General features: G+C 46.1%; 2 protein-coding genes across 8 annotated transcripts in view; both read left to right on the top strand.

The window, feature by feature from the left end:
* Positions 1–18,233, top strand: part of FAM219A (family with sequence similarity 219 member A) — a 49,597-nt gene extending 31,364 nt beyond the window's left edge. For 2 of the 7 annotated variants that reach the window (XM_011381425.2, XM_011381423.2), the window contains exons 2-6: positions 11,046–11,145; positions 13,851–13,953; positions 14,189–14,269; positions 14,903–14,957; positions 15,350–18,233. In XM_011381425.2, the coding sequence (XP_011379727.1) occupies positions 11,046–11,145; positions 13,851–13,953; positions 14,189–14,269; positions 14,903–14,957; positions 15,350–15,505 (495 nt within the window). In that variant the 3' untranslated portion in view covers positions 15,506–18,233. Of the gene's footprint in view, positions 1–11,045; positions 11,146–13,850; positions 13,954–14,188; positions 14,270–14,902; positions 14,958–15,346 lie in introns of all 7 variants that reach the window. The other 5 variants (XM_023524049.1, XM_011381426.2, XM_011381424.2 and 2 more) reach the window with 3 other exon arrangements.
* A 70-nt stretch (positions 18,234–18,303) lies between these two features.
* CUNH9orf24 (chromosome unknown C9orf24 homolog) overlaps positions 18,304–20,880 on the top strand; it is a 15,161-nt gene continuing 12,584 nt past the window's right edge. The window contains exon 1 of the mRNA XM_011381430.2: positions 18,304–18,906. Coding sequence (XP_011379732.2) covers positions 18,772–18,906 — 135 coding nt within the window. The 5' untranslated portion in view covers positions 18,304–18,771. The remainder of the gene's footprint in view (positions 18,907–20,880) is intronic.

Here is a 20,880-nt window from a genome sequence, read left to right as displayed (position 1 = left end):
ATACCAGCCAGAGAGTGACAGGTGGGCAGGAAAAATCTCTCTACCTCCCCGAGCCAGGGATCCCAGAACCATCTAGCTTAATAGATGAGTATTGTTTCCCTGGAGAGATACATAACCAGCAATTAGTACTTCTCTCCCTCTCTCCACCACCCCCCACCCCAAACAAGGTGCAAGGACTGACTTCGTTAAACCTCTCCTCCCCCTCTCTGACTTCCTTCACTCTAGGACTGGGCCCTGAGCCTCCAGGAGTCCTTAGCATTCATCTCCCTGCTATACAAACAGGCCTGGTGAGAGTGACTGCTGGCTCTAGGCTCGGTTGGAGGCAGTGAGAGTTTGTTTCACTAGAGCCACCATATCTCTCTTAGCACTCTTAGGACTCTGAATCCATGTTTGCCTTCCCAACAAGAACACTTCTCAGCCACTCACTTAGAGCCTCTTGACCCTCCTCTGTGGGAGACTTGTTTGTGCCTCTCAGCAGTAAAGAAAAGCCCCTGCTATACTCAGCCCACTCTATTTCTGTATTTGACTCACCAAAAATAGGGTGGACTGAGTGCTCCATGGAAGATTAGAGGGATTGTAGCAGCAGCAATAACTAAAAGTAGTAAGATAAGGTCCTAGCCCCAGAGCTGAGCCAGTCATTGCTCTAAATCCTCTTGCCAAAGTACCCAGTTACCTAATACCTGGACTTCTGGTTTAACCAGGCTCCTGCCCAAGCCTGACCAGCCATCATGCATTCCTGCCTCCTCTTTCCATCTTAAATATGCTAGTTAGTGTGCCTCTTATTTCCCTAACTTTAGCTTAAAATCTTCTTGGCAAGAATCAGGTCTTGATGTTTTTCTCTCTCCAGAAGCACATTGTGCCCTGCCTGCCTCTTGTTGGTGTTCAGTGAATATCAAGCTTTTTTAACACCTGGTGAGTTCACCGATGTTTAATTACTGGTATAACAAAAAGGAAAGACTAGGAGACTGTTCTGGCTAGAGAGCTGAGCTTTAGTGCTGTAAGTTGTCTTTGTGAGCAAAAAGTGGGGCTTGCTAGGCATAATGGAGGTTAGAAAGTTAGAACAGGCTGAAAAGAAGGGGAAGGGCAAGGACAGAAAATGCCACAAAGCAGAGAAGCTGTTTGATACCAGTCCTCCAAGTCCATTCTCCATTGCAGACAAGTAACTCTACTCTTCCAAGGCTAGAGGAAAGGGATCAGAGATGGCCACTCTGTGAAAGCATCCCATAGGCTGCCAGATCTATTACTTTGTTCTCTTGGGAAATCGAGGAGTCCAAAAGATTCATGAACCACTGCAGGCCAGGAGCAGTTTCTTGAGTAATTGAATTACCAAAATCCTCAAGTGATATTTAGGGCTAAGATCTAGATGGGGATCTGTAAGTCTGGTTCAGACCAAACATCAGTGTCTGCTAACATTTCTCCCGCTTCAGCTTCAGTCTCAAGGACTCTCCAAACAAATGCCCTTTATCAAAGATTCCTGGGCAGCATCTCTCCTCGGTGTCTTATACCTCCTTCATTATCTTGGGGAACTGGAATCCACATCCTGGAAGGAAATGGAAAGATCTGTTAGCCCTGAACATCTGGTTCCTTTCTTCCCCTTCTCTGGGCCCTCTCTAAGGGGCAGTAAAAGGCCTCAAGAAACTCAACCCAGAATCCCCCAACCCCTCCAACTTCCTTGATTTTAGAATCATTTCTTTTCTCATATGAAAGGCCTCAACTCCAAAGTCTGTTGGCTGAACCTGAATTTAAAAAAAAGAGGATAAAGGACTGCTTCCTCTCCACCACTCACTCACACCATTTTCTCATGCCTCATGCCCTGCCAATCAACCTTTTTCTCTCATTTTTTTTTATTGTGGTAAAACATACATAACATAAAATTTACCATTTTTACCACTGTCAATCTATTTTTAAAGTAGTTTACACCTTCATCCCTTTCTCTATTAAGTAAGATGGTCTTTTCCTAAAGAGGTTGAAATAGGAGGTGAGTGGCAGGATATGGGGCTCAAAAACCTGTTAGGTCACTGTATAGGCCAACATATGTGTCTCTAGCGGGTCCAAGGTAGAACAAGAGCCTCCTCAACATCTGGCTCAGGGGAATGAGCTTAAGGGTGGGAATGAAGAGGCTAGGCCAAGCCAGGCTTCCCAAAGGAATTAAGATTTCTCAATTTCTGGCTCTAGCTCCTGCCTCCTGGGCCATAAGGCTTATCCCCTAGCCACAGATGCTAATAGTGGATGTCCCTGAGTTGAAGTATTTGTTCTATATCCCAAATGAAGGCTTTCTGGTTATATAGTTTCCAGGCGAATAGGAACAGGAATGAATAGCAGAACACCGATCTAGGACAAGCAGTCTTAACCATGAGGGCAGAGTAGGATTCTAAATCTTTTTAAAAACTCACTGGTACCTTGTATCCCCATTTCAAAAATGAATCCAGTTCTTTGCCATCCTAGTACTAGCTTCATGTTTTTTACCATTCTTTTCTCTCTCTATTTCTGAGTAGCTATTTTTGAAACTAAATAATGGGTAAGGCAGTTGGAGCTGCCACTCCTACTGGGATAACTCCAGAGCCATCTTGGCTAATTCACCTACCCCAAGTCTGAAAGCAGGGGAGACTCACTCTGTGAAGTTTGCCTCCTGGCTCTGCAATTACAGTCATGGTTCCTATGGTGACGTGCAAGCACAGGCCTCGGACGGGCTGAAGAATGGTGGCCAGCTACCAGGCAGTACTAGTACTCCATTTAGAGCCTTTCTCAAGCTTCAGTGTAACAAAGTCTTCCCTCATTTCGTTTTTAATTGGTGCCTGAAGTCAAGAGTATTTTGTCTGGCAGATGATGCCCAGAGGAAATTCTATTCTTTTGAAAATTCCCCAGAAGGAACCAAGTGAATAGAGACTGGAGCAGAACTCTCTCTTGGAAGATGATGGATAGATGTGATGACCTGAAATTCCCTGGCACACAGTGAAAAATAAAATGTTGAAAACCAGCTATAGCTCTCAGTCATGACTGGAGGCATTGTAAATGGGAACAATCCTTTGGGAAAACAGTTTGGCAATATGTATCAAGAATCCCCAAAATGCTCATGTTTTTGACTTAGTAATTCTACTTGATGTAGGAAATTATCCTGAATGCAAATATATATATATATGGATTTCAGTGTAGTGTTATTTATAATAGTGAAAATTGGTAACTAACCTGAATGTCTAAAATAAGTGAATGGTTAAAAAGTTATTGTACATCTCCTCTATGGATATTATACAGCCATTAAACTGAGGGTTACAAAATTCTGTAAAAATATGGGAAGTTGATTATGTTCTAATACTAATTTTTAAAAATACAGAATCTAAGATATAGTGTGTTTTTATTTAAATGTTCTATACACGTGTATTAGTTGGTACTCTCTGGTTACAGGAACAAAATCCAACTCAAGCTAGTTTAAGCTAAAAAGGAGACTAGACTATAAGAACATTACGGTTTCTCATAGTGTCTAAGGATAGGCATGTAGGCAGGCCTTGGAAGGGTAGGTCAAGCTCTAGAACCAGAGCCTAAAATCTAGGGAGCATTTTCTCTATCTCTTGTGTTTGCTTCTTTCTGAACATCAGCTTTATTCTTTTCTCTTTGTCCCATGGCTTTCTCTGTTACCTAATCCAGAGTCTTGAGCTTTATATCTCCCCATAGTCTCGCTTCCCAATTCTGAGGAGACTCTGATTGGCTTTAGCTTGTCCAAGCAGGGATGGGACCACACAGAACCAGCATGGTACCTGGAGGCCCACCTCTGTGACCAGGAGGACAGGAGCAGCACCAGATCCCAGAGAGGGAAACCCCAGAGTGTTGCTACTGTAGTACACACACAAGACTCAAATATACTAGAACATTAACAGAGGTTGTCTCAAGGTGGTGAAACTTAAGGTTATTTTTTAAAGTTTTAGCATGTATTACTTAATAATAGACATCTATTAAATTTGCTGTGGCTACAGTTGTTGCTAGACCTGGGATCAGCAGCACCCTCCGCCATTTTGGTTCTCCCAATGACAGCCACCATAAAGATACTAAAGCTTGGTGGTGCTTGATTTTGGTAGTGAATGCTATCCTAGGAACTGCTTAAGGAGATAGAAAATCCCCAGCAACTTACAGGGCCAATTTGCAGTCTCAAATTTTAGCCCTAGCATAAGAATCTTCTCTACTTTTTTTCAGTGAACTCTACTTTGTCCCAAAATGCCCTGCAGAAGTGTGATGTGTATAAAGAAAGAGTGCTTTCTTCTTCTGCATTCTGCTACCAGCACTAAGTCCAGTGCTGGAAAGAAAGTGGACACTCAGTGTTTTGACTTTTCTGCATTGGTCTTCTTTTAAAGAAAACCCTAGAAGATTGAGGGGATTTAGATTAATGAAAAAGGCTTCCCTGAGCTAGGTAGGATCCTCTGCCCCTTCTCCCAAATTTAGGCTTCACAGGTTTTCCTCTAGTTTTTCTGTTCTTCTCCTGTTTGTAATAGCCACTAACAACACTTAGAGAGACTGTCTCCCTTATGTTTCCATGATTCTTCTCCAGATCTCCCCCCAAAGACCTCACCCCTATGACAGGTCTTTGTCCTTGCCTATAAATGAGACCCCTAAGAGTCTTAATGTGTCCCAAAAGGATAGAAGCCTGCAGGCAGCTCCTAGAGAAATCCTGGAAAAGGGGAGGTGGGGAATAAAAGTGGGAGCTGCTCAACAATTGGATTCAGGACTTCAGGTCATACCACAGAGTAAGAACTGTCATTTTCCAAATGATTCTCATTGTTGAGGTATGGAGTCAGAAATAGATGGGAATACCTTAGAGACTGAAGGAACAGCCATCTACCAAGTAGAAGTCTAACCAATGCCTAGATTGCTACTGAATATTCCCAGCCAAGGACATTGGATATAAAGGCATTGAGTTATATTTTCTGCATATGTCTCTAAAATATAATATCTAAACATGCTTATCCCCACCTACTGCTGAAAGATGTTTTGGGAGAGTGACATAACCTTGGACAGGGACCACAGCCCCCTATAGTTTCTGAGCTAACCTCTGGACAAATTGTGACAGAAACAGACTTGGTCTTTGATACCCTATCATACTACACTCACCTGTCAGAGAATAGCCTGAGCTCCAGGTCTTCCCTGCTTTCCTATTTCTTTATCAGCACTGTCTTTCTTCCTGGCCCTATTCCTGCTCTAGGCCTGTCCTGCTTCCTGCTTTTGCCCAAGGGAACTGAACAGGGCATAGACATGACTCTATCCTAGAAGTAGCCTTTCAGCATATCACAATTCAGGACTGCCTCCAGTTCCCTTCTAAAACTAGAGGAAAATTCATGTGTGTTCAGCAAAGAAAATTTAGATAATGTTTGTACAAGCATTCTGCCCTTTCATACCTCATTCTAAATCCATTTCAATTTCTATCTTCCTGAGAATTGATGCTTGGAGGTGAGGACAGTGATTGCTTTTCCTGTGGGTAAGCTAAAATCGAATCATGTCTCTACCCTGAATCATCTATGCTCAGGTCACAAGACAAAGGCAGAATTGTTCAGCACCACGGAGAGCGCCTTTCATCCTGGGGACCAGATCTAGGGTGGGTGAATTTGTAGCTGGGAGTCCAGCCAGTCTGATCTCCTTCCATTTCAGGCCAGCCACCAAGTATCCCTCTTTCCCCCATCCCCTTAGTATTCAATCCCTTCCTTTACCTAACTAGGTTTTTAGGAATGAACTCCTTTAACTTTCCACCACCTTTCTACCTCCACGTTGTCTGCATTCCCCACCCATCTTGACTTCCCTTCCATTTCAGTAAGAAACCTTCCTCTTCTTGTCCAAGGTGCTGGTTCCATATCCTATTGACTCCTCAAAGACTATATCCCATCAAATATCTCCTTTTCTACCTCGCTCCTTCCCCTCAGTCTAGAATAGTGGTGTTCCCTAGCTCCAAAGAAATCCTTCAACTCCAAAGCCCCCTCTGGCTGTCATTCATTCTCATTTCTTTCCTTCTTAGTCTGGCTCCTTGAAAGAATAGCTTGTGTTCCATCTCTACTTCTTCATCTCCTATTTCCTCCTAAATCTCCTATAATTTGGGCACTGTTCCTACCCTTCAATTAAAACTGTTTGCTGAAGCTGCCTTTCTTATTTTTAAATATTATCTTCATCTTATGCACCTACCTATTTATTTGACACTGTTGATTTCTTTTACCTTGAAACACTACTAGAATGACTTCTTAGATCTTTTCCTACATCTTATCTTTCCGCTTCTGTTTAGTCTCCTTCTTCCGCTCATTGCCTAAGGTTGGATGTACCTCAGAGCTCCATCTTCGTTCTTGTCTTTTTTTCACTTGCTCAGTCTCTCCAAGAGGGCTTATTCTCCCTCTGTGGCTTCTATCCCAACCGGCCCACACCTGAAATCCCAAACTTCAAATGCTACTAACTAATGATATCATCCAGGTGTCCAAAAGGCACTTCAAAACCTAACATGTCCCAAACTGAACTCATCGGGTTTGTCTGGCAGTGTAGCTCTGCCTTCTCCTGCATTGTCTGTCTTAGTAATTAGTATCCCTTTCTCAATTTCCCCAGACAGAAAACTGGGAATGTCCAGACTCCTCCTTCTACATTTTATCTCTAAAGTCTGCCAAATTCTACCCTAACATCCTCTTTTCTGTCCTTTTATCTTCTGATTCTGCTTAGTTCAACTCCCTGTCTTCTCTTGCTGGCACTGTTGCAGTAGTTTCCTAGTTATCCTTACCTCCAGCCTCATTCCCCTGCCATCCATCTTCCACATGGCTATCAGAGGTCCTTCTACATCTCAAATATGATCATGTTACTCTCCTGCTTAAGGCTTCATTTGTTCCCCATTATCTTCTGGGTAAAGAACAAAATCAAGGCTCATCTTCCACCATGATCTGAGCCCTGCTGACCCCATGACTTTATTTCCTGCCCCCATGACTTTATTTCCTGCCACTTTTCATCATACCTTCTAGGTTTCAACTATAACAAAATACTCACTATTCTTTGAATATGCAATGCTAGTTTTATGCTTCTGAGTCTTTGTAGATGTTCCCTGAATGTCCTTTCTCTTTCCTCTTAAGCTAACTGGTGAACTGATGTTTTGAGATCTTTTGAAATGGCTTCCTCTGTGAAGTTTTGTCTGACCACCCTCTCTTTGTCACTTTCCCTCTTCTTTTCTATGGCTCTTATTACCTTTATTGATAATTACTGGGGGCTCCTTAAGGATGAGCCTGTTTTCTATTTACCTTTATAAGCCCCAGGCCTATTGTTGTTAAATAAGTAAGGGAAATGCAGTATAGTGGAGTGAGGAGAAGAGTAAGAATGCCTCCTTGATCAAGCTTGTCCTCGACCTGTGAAGAGGGCATCTTTTCCACAGATACCTCCCTACATGAGCCAGGCCCCAATCTATGTGGTGCTGGGGCTGCAACTGTGGGCCAATCACTCCAAGAGCACATTGTCCATGATTGTGTGGGCCTGACAGAACCTGTACTTTATAGCTAGCATAGATATAGTGCTCAATAGGTACTATACTTAGTATATTCTAAGTGCATACGTATATTAACTCATTTCAACCTCACAAGAACTTTTGACATTATTAGTCCCATTTTACAGATGAGGAAACTGAAGCCTAGATCACACAGGTAGTAAATGGAGGAGCTGGGATTTATAAAAACAATGGAAAGTTAATATTTGTTGAAGCTGTGATAATTACCTAGGATCTCACTATATTGTTTACTTTCGTGTAAGTTTAATAATTTCTATAATAAGTTTTTAAAGACCAGATTGGATAAAATTAATGGATTTTAACCTTTTTTTAAGGAACAGAACAGTTTCTCCAACCAAAATCTTGTGGAAAGGATATATAAATGAAATAAAAGTGAATCTACTCTGATTGAAGGGAAGCCAGACCCCCTCCTATTGCTCCCTTCTTAAACTCAGCCCCGCTTAAGGTACAGGATTCAGAGAACACAGTTTAATGAAAATTATTGGACCAACTAACTCTAAGGATTCTTCTGGCACTTCTTCCTTCTTCTAGTTATATAGGCTTTGCACTGGCCATTAGCCTATATATCCTGTCCCAGAAACAGTGAGACTGAGCTATTAATCATTTCTGCAGTTGGAAAATTCATTTGAAGAGTTGCAGAAACATGGGTTGTTATTAGAGATGCATTTCAATGTCTGTCTCTGCTGAGTGTTTATTAATAATCTTGATAATCCCCACTCCAGTTACCAGATCTAACTCCTGTCAGATGTCCTTGAGGGGATATTTTAAATTCTCCCTGATTTCTTGGAACCCGACGCTTCCTTCTGCCTGGATTCTTCTCTGATCCTTATATTCATGAATATTTCACATTTACTTTCCCTGATTACATTTCCATGTGATTGTCATGGTGCATTGGCTGCATTTCTCGGGGAAGACAGATAAGAAACGCATAGTAAAGGCTTGAGTTTGCAGGCACAGTGCCAGAGATCTTTGTTCTTGCCACTAAGATGGTCTTCTCTCATGGACAGTGATAGGGGAGATGCTGAATGGTGGGCTTTGCAAGAGACCTCTCAGTCTAGGGCTTTGCACCATGGCTCTTGACCCAAAGGGACTAGCAGTTTCAGTCAGGGATCAAATGGCACCAGGACCTGCCCTGTAGCCTTGAGGATCACATGTGGGTCCCTGTGACCAGAGTTGCTCAACAGCTTTCCAGTCCCCAGCCAGGCCTTGTCTTTCCTGTAGTCTCCCTCCAATGTTACCATTGCTGCCAAGTACCTCCAGCCTGAGAGAAGAAACTCTGATGAACTCATCTGTACTGAGGAGGGAAAAGTTAGCCCCAAATGCCTGAGAGCTTGTGTTTTAAAAATCAGCACAGGAAAAGGACAGTGAGGCTTAACACTTCCATGGGATGGATGAGGTAGAGCAATCCCCAACCTTTTTGGCACCAGGGACCAGTGCTCCAATGAGAATCTAATGCCTGATGATCTGAAGTGGAGCTGAGGTAGTGATGCTAGAGCTGGGAACAGCTGCAAATACAGATAAAGGTTCACTGGCCTGCTGCTCACCTCCTGCTGTGCAGCCTGGTTCCTAACAGGCCATGGACTGGTACTAGTCCACAGCCTGGGGGTTGAGGACTCCTGGGGTAGTTATGGAGGAGATGCATGATTAGAAGGCCATAGATTTAGAAATCACCACTGTAAACATGTTAATCCAAACTGTAAGTGATATCAGGGTTCCCCAAAGAGAGAGAGTAGGACTGAAGGCAGGAGACAGAGGAGATAAAGGGCTGTAGGAGGAGACAGAAATGAGTGTCCTAAAAGTCTGCAGAGAAAACCATTTCCAAATAGATGTAGTATGTGTGACATGATAAATGCTATAGAAAAAGTAATGAGAAAAAGTAATGATAAAAGGAAAGTGAAAATGTGCCAATACTTTCTTGGTAAGGTCCTATAGGGATGTTAATGTGTTTCGCCCTTTAAGAAACCCTCCCTCAGGCTACTTATGGAGTGAGCCATTCCTGTGGCCTAAGGGGACAGCCAGAATCCCACTGTCAGGTCTCTCCCTCTCCTGTGGGTAATGCTTGTTTTGGCGGCAGAGAGGCAGGTAAGGGCCACTAGAGGCCTGCTTCTTCAAGTCTGCAGGGGACAGGTGCTGTCAGTAACAAGTCTTCCCAAGGAGGATCTGAGACAGGGAGGTGGACGATGAAGGTTTTGGAAAGGCTTGTAGCATGGGAAGTTACCTGAGATGCAGCCACCGCAGCACCTGACCTTTTCTGAGCAGAGCCTCCTGCTGTGCCCAGCTAAGGCGTAGGAGTCAGAGCAGAGGACAGAAGCCCAGGTTCCACCTTCAAGAACTCACAAACCATAGCAACACAGCCCACCCAGGCCCTTGCCCTCTGCGTTGCCTGAAGGAACACAGGTAAAGTCATAATTTTCCTCCCAAACATTCTAGACTTTTCTCTGTCCCTTTAATGACAAGCATATTTTCATTCCTACTGCCTCATTCTTAAGGGAACAGAAACCACCATAGTAGTTATATATCTTTCCCTTGCTGGGTCACCAGCAGCCACTCAGATTCTTGGGGGCCTGACACTGTGGGGCCAGTCCTGGAGCATTCTACCTGCTTGTCTGTCTGCTCTCTGCATTCCCAGAGGTTGAACAGACATAACCTTGAATCCACTCTGCAGACCTCAGACCTTGGGCTTACCACTCTGTGGTCCTAGGCGGATGCCTACAATGGCAGCACCCATATCGATAGGTCATCAGTTTCTCGGGGAGAATGACTCCAGCCTTTTCCAACTGACTGAGGCAGGGTGGGCCAGGACCCTGGATCTTGTAGCAGAGGTTTGGGGTATTTTAGAGGGAATAGTGAGGCTAGATTACTGAGCAATACAGGACTAATTGGCCACCAACTGATCTGTCATTATTTATCTTCTCATCTACCATCCCCAGTTAACCTTTCTGGCTTCTCCAGAAGACACTCCCTAACACTCATCTGTGAAATAGAGAGGTCCTTGTGAGAACTCTTTTTATCTAGTAGCTGCAGCCTTGAAGTCTGGCCTGGCTTGGCCACTCAGTTCTCTGGATCCTGTGAAGAGACCTGTCCAGGGCTAGGGAAAACAAAGGGAGAAGGCCTGTCTTAGGGGGCACTTACTCTGACCTTAATGTAGACTTAAACTCACAGGAACCTAGAAAAACTTTTCCAATCAAGTACATAGGAAGGACTCTGACAAACAGGGCAACTAGTATGGGAGGTTGGAGTAGGTGGTCCTATGGGTTTAAGGAATCGCAGTGGGCTTTCTGGGATAGGCTGTATCACACAGGACTTTGAAGACAGACACCCAGGTGCGTATTGTGGGGCTAAGATCCTTGACTCTTCTACCTAGCTCAGGGTCTTTCTCCCAGGGTAGATGGGTCTGCCCCTTCCTCCCTGAATCTCCTGACTGCTTCCAGGGGCGAATGCCCTCAGAGGCCCAGGGGACAAGTGGGAAGGCCAGCTTCAGGGCTGAGAGCAGCAATCGGTGTTCACTTCCTAACAATTCCTCATCTCTGCTTTCTCTCCCCAGGACCCAGCCGCCGCCTCCATCTCAGACGGAGACTGTGATGCCCGGGAGGGTGAGTCAGTAGCCATGAATTACAAACCATCCCCGCTCCAAGTGAAGCTGGGTGAGTGTGTCCGAGGGGTGAGGGAGATGTGGGTAGTGGACAAGGTGCTCTGGGCTGGGTCTATAGTGAAGTGTCGCAAATAAACCAACTCAGACTAGATGATTTCAAGACTCAAGCCACCAAGTCGTTGGCACTGTCAGGCACCTTATCTCCTGCAAGGCAAAGAGAGAAGTTACAGTTCTCTGCAGGACCCCAAACTCTAGGAGATATCTCTGAGTCCAAGAAGGCTCCAGGTATTCTAGGGGATAGCTGCAGGGATAAAAGAACGGAACCCCAGAGAGATGGTTGGAAGTCCCATTAAACACTGAACCAGGCTGAGAAGAAGGTGCCTTAGAGTGGAATGTCAATTGCTATGTCTGAGGGGTAGAGAGGAATGGGGATCCCAAAGCCTAGAAGCTGAGCCCATCTCCCCATTCCTTCCTCAGCCCATCTGCAGATCTCAGGTGCTGGTTGGCTCTTGTTTTAGGAAGCTTTCCCTTAGTTTTTTACTAAACCCAAATATTTCCCCCTCTTTCCAGGGTCACTTTTCCCTTGGGGTTTATCTCATGTCCACTCTGAAGTCAGTTTATGCTGTATTCTGCTCTTTGAAGTCACTTGGCTTCCAACCACTGCTGTTCTCACTTCACCTTAGGCCGAACACTGCCCCTCTGCCTTCAGGGACCAAGTTTTGCTCACCCAAAGCTGTTGCGTAATAACAGACTTGTACTAAAAATTTGTTTTCACGAAGAGAAATTACAACACATTACATCCAGAAAAGAGCTTACAATTAAACATAGGTCACTACTATCTTTCAAAATTCCTCTGCCATCCCTGCTACCTTTCTCCTCAGGCTCCAGCTGCCCACCAAATACTGGATCCCTTCTCAGTCCTAGGAGCCGTTTCCCATCTATTCTAAAACCCCGCCTCTGCAGCTGCCAGGACTTTTTTTTCACAGAGGTCTGTTCTTTTATTCAGACCTTTTTTTTTTAACCTTGCTACCTTACTTCTTTCCTTCCAGACCACATCCAGGGAGCCCCCCAGGCTGTTTTTCTAAACAAGAGAGCAGTTCTCTCAGTGGAATTTGTTCATCTTCCCAAGACACCAGACTCAAACTGCAGCTGGTTTTATTTATTACTGTTTGACAATACAAGTATTTTAACAAGTATAACTTCTCCTTTTACTCTCTCCCCATTACATTCTTCTCCTGAGATAATCATTCCAAGCTTTTTAAGTTTCTCCAGTTTTATTTTGTATTTTAACATAAGTGGTATCATACTGTACACATTTTCTGAAACTTTTTGTTTTTGTTTTTGTTTTCCACTTAATGTCTTGGAGCCCCTTCTGATGTCACTATATAGAGAATGACTTCATTCTTTTAAATGGTTGCACAGTACACCATAGTTTGGTTTTGCCACCTTATTGTTTGCATTTTTTCACTGTTTCAAACAATTCCAACATGCTTGTAAAATAACACTTTTTTCTCCTCTGCATTACATTACCACCAAAGCTCCTCGTGAAAATTCACAATCTTATCCCCAATTGCACTAAGGAAAATCACCACTACCACCAGGAACTTAAAGACAAATTACACCCCCTAGAGGCTTGGAGTAGCAGTGGCAGCTCCTACCTGCTGGAAAGAGGCTGGGAAAAAACTGAAGGAGTCAGATGAGCAGTAGCAGAGATAGAGGGTCAGGGACTGGGAGATGAGAGACTCAGAGACTTGGCAGTCATGGGAAATTCCAGAGTCACACAGTAGCTGGAAATGCCCATCCATCCTCCCTCTCTGGAGCTCATGGTTATCTTATGAGCGCTTTCCCCTAGCATTACTCTCCACCCAACAGTCCCTTTCCCTACATCTGAGCTTTATACTTGAGATGAGTAGGAAAGGGTGGACAGGCCTCCTCAGGACCCAGGCAGCTAATGGCTACTGGTAACAGTGCCACACACTGGGCAGTGGGTGACCTGGTTGCCAGCCCCATGAATCCAGTAGGCTCTGGAACTCAGAGGCTGGCAGAGGAGTCGGAAGTACAGCCAGAGGGGCTCCCCAAGCTTCCTGCACCTTACTCTGCTAGCCCCATTCTGCCCCTCCCATTCTACAACTTTTAGGGCTCCTTTTCCTTCTGAATTAATCCCAAACTCCTCTATTTGGCATTCAAGGCCAAGCTCTGAGTTTGTAATCAGAGGGAGTCCCCAGCCCCTCAGCACAGGACCTGGGATTGGTGACATAGGTGTTGTTGGTAAATAAATGACTGAATAAATGTATCCTACTTTTCCAACTTGTCTTCCCTCCATCTTCACCCCTTCTTCCCATCCGGATCCACACTTATTGTGCTCACTTCTAAATGTAAGTTTTGTAAACACTATCCCTCCTTCCTAGAATGCCCCCTTCTCTCCAGTCAAGGTGTCACCTGCAGGAAGCCCTGACTGTTCCATCCTTCTGCTCCATCTCTACCTCTCCAGCCTTTCTCTGGTATCAAGCAAACACTATTTGCTCCACATAAGAGTACAGCTCCTGGAAGACAGGGATCAGCCTCCTGTTGCCTTTTATTATCTGCCTTGGGTTGTGCAGGGCCAATTACTGTCTCTACTGAGCAGCAGGCCTTGGAATTGGAATTCCTAGAGAAGCATGGGGTTTCCCAACAGAGGTCTAGCCTAGGCTGCCCAGAGCAGCAAGGCAGGGTAGCCCTGGGAGCAGGACACAGCTTCCTTCCCATGTTCCCCTGCAGAGAAGCAACGGGAGCTGGCCCGGAAGGGCTCCCTGAAGAATGGCAGCATGGGTAGCCCTGTCAACCAGCAACCCAAGAAGAACAATGTCATGGCCCGGACAAGGTAGAGGCCCCCCTATCCCATCTGGACCCTGCCAGCTAGCATCTGTCTCTGCTGGTCCTTAGCCTCCCCATCTTCTCTTCTTCCTTAGGCCTACCTAGCTCCTCTCTAAGAGGAGAAAGTCTCAACAGGATCCAAGGGGGGGTGGTAGGGAAGTGGTGGGGTGGGGCCAGACCCAATTCCTTGCCGGGCTTGTGTGCTCCAGTTGCCAATCCAATCCTCCAAATTCTCCACCCAGGCTGGTCGTTCCCAATAAAGGCTATTCCTCGCTTGACCAGAGCCCAGACGAGAAGCCACTGGTAGCCCTTGATACTGACAGGTGTGTACGGGGATGTTGGGGCAGCTAGGCAAGCCACAGGAACCTATGTGAACATACGAGTGGACTGTACAAGCCATACCTGCTATATTGTCAGAACTGAGATGTTCCTCAGACAGCCAGGAGCTCTCCAAGGGTGAATCCCCCAGGGAATGGAATTTTTACCTGGATGTGGGGAAAAGCAGAGAGAGGAAAAGGGGACTGGTGCAGTCTGCTGCTGTACTGGGACACTGATCCAATAGCTGCCCCGAAAATGAGCCTTGATTTGATGCTTAATGCCTTGCACCCTCTAAGGGAGCAGCCCTATTGTTGGGAACACACTTAGCTAGACCTGGACTTTGAGAAAATTCAACAAGCCAGAGTGATTTGAGCCTAGAAAAAAAGGAGGATGGTTGAGGGGGAAGAGAGTAGCATCTCTATTTAGAAGGAGGTTAAGGGTGGAAATTTATTTAGAAGGGTGGAGCCAGGGAACCTGTCTTAAAACAGCATTTGCACAGCAAGCCCAGTTTTTATTTAGATCGTGCTGTTTATTTGGGAGCATGAGAGAGGGATATAAGGTATTAACTGATAGGGGTGCAGGGAGTTTTCTGATTTCTGGGAATCACTCTCCCTCTGTCTTCTTTCCTCCATGGCCAGTGATGATGACTTTGACATGTCCAGATATTCCTCCTCTGGCTACTCCTCTGCTGAGGTGAGGCCCACACTTCCCATCTTAGAGCAGGCCCTCCATCTAGGAGAAGCCATGGGCCCAAATCACACCTGAGGGGAGCTATGGACACTGTGTTTGGCACTGGGCTCTTGAATAGAATGGGGTGTGAAATAGAGGCAGGGCTCTAAAAGAGGCAGGATCTAAGGTGAGAAGTTGCCCTTAGAATGGGGTGGGGTCTGTAGTGGGATGGTCCTCATAGGGAAGTGCCTATAAGGAAGATGAGGCCAAGAACTGAGTAGGGGTGAAACCAGAGGTTTCAGGGAGACCTGGGATGGGATGGGTCTGGGCGTGGGAGGCCTGGGGATGCAGCCTGGCTGTGGGTGGTGCCTCCAGATCTGCCGGAGCCTGACCTCCCTCCCCTTTGTCTACAGCAGATCAACCAAGATTTGAACATTCAGCTGCTGAAGGACGGCTACCGGTTAGACGAGATCCCTGATGACGAGGACCTGGACCTCATCCCCCCCAAGTCCGTGAACCCCACGTGCATGTGCTGCCAGGCCACGTCCTCCACCGCCTGCCACATTCAGTAGTGGGTGAGGCTGCTGCAGCAGCTGGAGCAGGGCCACAGAGGGCCAGGTTGGACAGGGCAGGGGCTGACCCCTCCCCAACTCGTCTGCCTGCCCCTGGCCCCGCGCCCTCTACAGCCGCCAACCTCCTAACAGTCATTGCTTCCTCCTATGGTAGGACGTGTACTTCTGCGTGTTCATGGAGCCGGAGAAACCAAAACCGGGTCTCTCTTCACCCCGGGGGCTGAGGAGGGGGGCAGCTCTATGTTCAGTTACTCGAGGGACCTCGCCCAGCACCCTGCCCCACTCCCCAAAGCTGCAGTCTGGTGGGGGGACTGGACCGCAGGGAGGCCAACAATAATAAGTTTTGAGAGAGATCACAAAGCCAGGGACTCGGCCCCACCCCAGTGAAGCCATGAACTCCCCCAGCCCCAGCCTGACAAGGAAAGGGGCTCAAGGGAGAAAGGCCCTGGGGAGGGGGGGAAGGGGGCAAAGCCCAGCACCTCAGAGCCCCCTCCGTGCGACCCCTGCCAACCCATGTACCTATTTGCATTTCTCCCTTCATCTCTAGATGGGAAGGCTGGGAAAACTGCCCAGTGGGATATTGCCCCTGACCCATCTGATCACTGCCTTCTTCCTCCTCTTTGTTCCATTCACCTGCTTCCTTGCTCTCTGGGTTAGAGACAGGCCGGAGTTTGGGATAGTATGATCTGTCCTCACCCACCCCTAACCAATGCATCTATCTCTCTGCCAAGGCCCCCCCCACCCCCCGCCCCCCCCACCTTTCTGTTCACTGGTCTCTATTCCACACTGGGAGCAGGAGATAGGCTGGCCTCAGATGCGCCATTCCTATCTCACCCCAGCCCAAGATTCCGGATGCTGCTTCCCAGTAAGACTCTTCGAGGAAGCAAGATTAAAATATAGTGGCTGCATGTGTATGGTAGGGAGAGATTGGCAGAATGTGTGTGCCTGATGCTGTCAGGGTTTGTGCCTGAGTCTCTGCAGTTGGGCCTGTCTCTCTAGATGTCTGTTTCTGCCGTAGATGGTGGGAAAGTGACCGTGTGGTCTGTTAACAGTGTGAGAGGCTATTCAGCAGTACAGTGGACTGAGAGCTCTGGACTTGGAACCAGAAGCCTGGGTTCTAGTCCTAGCTCTGGCACTCTCCCTGTGGTCTTCAACAAGTCACTTGCATTCTCCAGGCTTCAGTTTCCTCAACTGTAAAATGAGCAGTGTCTGAAATTATTTTTAAGGTTCTTTCAAACCCGAAGGAATTTTCTCATAGGAACTTCTCTGGAGGTGTATAGGGAGGCCTCTGTGTATCTTTGAGTACACCTAGAGGGCTTCCTGAGTAAGTCTGTATGGAAAGGAGAGGAGGAAGTTCCATGGGACCTGTCTATGTCTGAGTGCATGGGGGATCTACTTGGGAATACATGTGTGTGTGTCTATGAATATGTATACTTGTATGGATATCTCTTGTGTATGTGGCTATATGCGGTGTCTGAGTCAGAATGTGTATACTGCTGCTTCCACTGTTGTTGCTGGGGTGGGAGGGTGTGCCAGAAAAACTGAGGATGAAAATCAAGAAGGAGGAGGTGACCAATGGCTTCCACTGGGACTGGGTAATATAGACCTGCCCTCATGTGAAAAAAAAAAAAAAAAAAATGAAAGCACAGATAGCCTAAGACTGCTCAGGTCTATGCCCCAGAAACCCCATACCCCCCATTCCTCCATGCTGACACCCTACATGCACTGGTGTATCCACTTATATATTACCACTCACATGCTGCAAGCATGTAAAGGACACACCCACAGCCCACTCCCTGGACGTCTTTCCTGGGAGGTGGGAGCTAGAAGAGGGAGAGGGTAGTAAGAGGTAGAGAGTAAGGCTGCTAGCTTAGGAAGGGTAGCAGCTCTCCCTGCACCACACTCAGGGGCTGCCAACTCCAAAGTGTTGAGATGCAGCTCTCTACCCTCAATTCCTCCAACTCACCCCTACCTCCTCTCATGCAGGGATCTGGTTAGATGAGAAAATGCCAAAGGGAGGCACGACAGAGAAGGCACTGTCAGGGCCCCCAAGGCCAGTATTGGCCTCTGTCTGAGCCCATTTCTCCCACCATGGTTAGATCCCTATACTCTGTCATCTGGGCACCCTGAGCCAAGCCTACTACTACTATCACCACCACCCTGGGCTCCTTGACTCACCCTTCGAGAACCTGGGTACCTCCTCTTTTCCAGGCAGGGCCCCACCAGGGCTCATTTATATCTCTGCCTTTGCTGCTGACTTGCTGTGTGACTCCGGCCCCCTGCCTAACCCCTCTGGCCCTGAGGAACTAGGGAAAAGCTCCCTCCCTACAGGACATACCTAGTTCCCTGGAAGGCAATGGTTTCTGAGTAAGTGTACAAATGGCAGAGAGAGGTAGGAAGCTGGCAGCCAGCACCTTCTGGGTCTAGGGAGAGTGTGCGATTTTCTCCTTCCCTGTCTGGGAGGTTGGAGGGGAGGAATCGAGGCCTTAGCTTGTCCCCTGCCACCCTTCTCCCTTGTAGATACTGCCTTAACACTCCCTCTACCCTCAGCTCTGGCTGCCACCCAGCCAGGTTTCTCCGCGCTCACTAATTTATTTCCAGGAAGGTGTGTGGAAGACATGAGCCGTGTATAATATTTTTTTTAACATTTCCATCGCAGTATTGACCATCATCCTTGGTTGTGTATCGTGTAACACAAATAACGATATTAAAAGCATCAAACAAGCCAGCCTCAGCTTCCTACCTGGGGTGTGGGCAAGGGACAGGTGGGCTGGGAAGGGGAAAAAACTGATCCTTTGAATGCACATTTCACTGTACTTCCATTTGTGGGTTCCCAGGCCAAGCCTGCCACTGACCTTCTGTATGACCCTGGGTGAGTCACTTGACCCTTTGGAACCTCCGTATCTCTTCATCAAATTGAGAAGCTTAGCCTAGAAGATCTCTTGGAAATTGGGCTCTTTTGAGAGGCTTGAGGGAGGACGTGGCTGGGAGTAGGGAGAGAATTGGACCTCCTCACCTCCCCAGGGATGGGACTAAGCCAGGTGATATCATAATGGGCAGTGCCCATCCTAAAGGAGGAAACAGGGTGGGGTAGGAGCAGAAAGTCTGTGCGGGAGAGAAGTTGAGAGATCCTCCACAGGAGGGTCACAGCAACTAGGGGCACCTGCCAGGCTGGCGGTGTGGGCTCTCTGGGAGAGGGGGTGGTCACTGATGTTTTGCAGGAGACCTTGGTAGGTAGAGCCTACCACAGCACTCCCTACACCACTATGTTCCTCTCCTCCCGTAAGACCAAGACTCCCATCAGCACCTACAGTGACTCCTACAGGGCTCCAACCTCTATCAAGGAGGTCTATAAGGACCCACCTCTATGTGCCTGGGAAGCCAACAAGTTTGTGACCCCGGTAAGTGGAGGCGGAGGTTGGGGGGGGTGGCGGTAGGGGCAAGCTAGAGTGTATGACCATGCATAGCTGGATGACTGGCAGTGTGTGGTTGTCATTATGTGTTTGTAATTATTTTAGATTTTTGTGTGTGTGTGTGTGTGTGTGTGTGTGTGTGTTTTATTCACTTGCCTAAGTGTGGAATTTATGATATATAAAATAGTACAAGATCCTGCCTTCATGGTACCCTACTACTACACTGGGGTAGGAGGTAGGGAGAGTTATACAATAAGAAATAAGCAGGAGTTTTCTAAATTATCTAAAATGCTATAAAGGAAATAAATAAGATAATGGAAATGGAAAGTAACCAGGGAGAGCTACTTAAATAGAAAGGCCATAGAAGACCTAGATGAGAGAGAACTAGCTATGTGAAGAGCTGAAAGAATAAGGTTCCAGGCAGAGTGATCCGAAAGTGCAAAGGTCCTGAGGCTGCCTGATATGCCAGAAAATATCCAATAGGCATGTTTTTATGTATGTTTATCACAGTCTCCTTGTATCTGTGTCTGTACTTGGGAAGACAGATGGCCACGTGGGTCTGTGCACCTTATATGAAATGGAGAGGAGACCTGTGAGTCTAACTGGACTGCCTAAGGAAAATAATCTGTGTATACCATCCAACAAACTTCTGGATATCTACATGTGCCAGGCACAATGCGGATACAACAATGAAAGGCCAGGCCCTGCCTTTGAGGAACTCTCAGCAAACAAGTGAACAAAATAGGGTTGCCCCATGTGGAACATGCACCAACAAAGGCATGGACCAGTACAAGATCGGGAAAGAAGAGAGCATTCCCTGGACTTGAAAGAGCAGGTCTACTAAGAAATCCAGCAGGAGGAGGCTTTCAGCAGAAGAGTCATGAGAAAGGGAAGCCTGGGGGCAGTGACACACTGGGAACTGAGAACTGCAGGAGCTGGGGAAAGGCTAGCCTTGTGGTTAGAGAAGAGCCTGCAGACCACGAAGAGCCTCAGGCTATGTTGAGAAAGAGGACAGAATCGGGTTTTTTAATTTGGGAGTGCCATGATTGGATTGTAAATTAGGCCACTCTGGCCACAGTGGCAAGAGATTGATGGGGCTGGGGCTGAGGGCAGGAAGCCCAGTGAGATGATAAAAGAGGAGGGAGGAGGGTGTGGGTGGGAGATAAGGAAAACTATGGCAGTGAAAAAAGGAATTTGTTGAATAAGAGAATTTTTTAAATAATTTTTATAATTACAAAATAAATATATGCTCAATGCAGAAAATGGGGATAAGTCAGAGAAGAACAAAAGAAAAAGGCCTATAATCTCACTATCCAAAATAAGCACTGTTAATTTACCATTGTATACCCTTTTAGGAAGCAAATATTTTTTATGATGTAATTTTCATGACTATAGTATTGTATGAATGTACCAAAATATATTTAAGGAATGTTATATTATTGGAAATTTAGATTATTTATAAAAATTTGCTAGTATAAACATTCTTGTACATATATATCTTTGTATACATCAACTATCCCTTAGAATAAATTCCTAGACATGCAAGTTTTCAGAGAAAGGAAATGCATATTTTAAAAACTTTTGATATACACTTCAAATTGCTATAATAAGGTTTGTAATAACTTACATGCCAACCAGCAAAATATGAGAGTGCCTGCCTGCTTTTTCACAGTCAATAGGAACAAATTTTAAGAAGTAGATCAGATTTTGGTCACCATCTGGATATAAAGAAGGGAGAGATGAAGATGACTCCTGAGTTTTGGGCTCTGGCAACTGAGATTTGGAATTGCAGATTACAGAGATTTGGAGTTCATTTTGGGACAAAAAATATTCAAGGACTTCTAGAAAAAGATGGCTGGTGGGTAGTTGGATGTACTTAGCTGAAGCGAAGAGAAGAATTTTGGGCTACAGATTTTACATTTTTTAAATTAATTAAAATTTTTAATGATGACATTGGTTAAC

The sequence above is a fragment of the Pteropus vampyrus genome, unplaced genomic scaffold (assembly GCF_000151845.1).
Source record: "Pteropus vampyrus isolate Shadow unplaced genomic scaffold, Pvam_2.0 Scaffold436, whole genome shotgun sequence".
NCBI classification, from domain to species: domain Eukaryota; kingdom Metazoa; phylum Chordata; class Mammalia; order Chiroptera; family Pteropodidae; genus Pteropus; species Pteropus vampyrus.
Note: the sequence above shows the minus strand (reverse complement) of the source record. Positions and strands in the feature narration are given on the sequence as shown.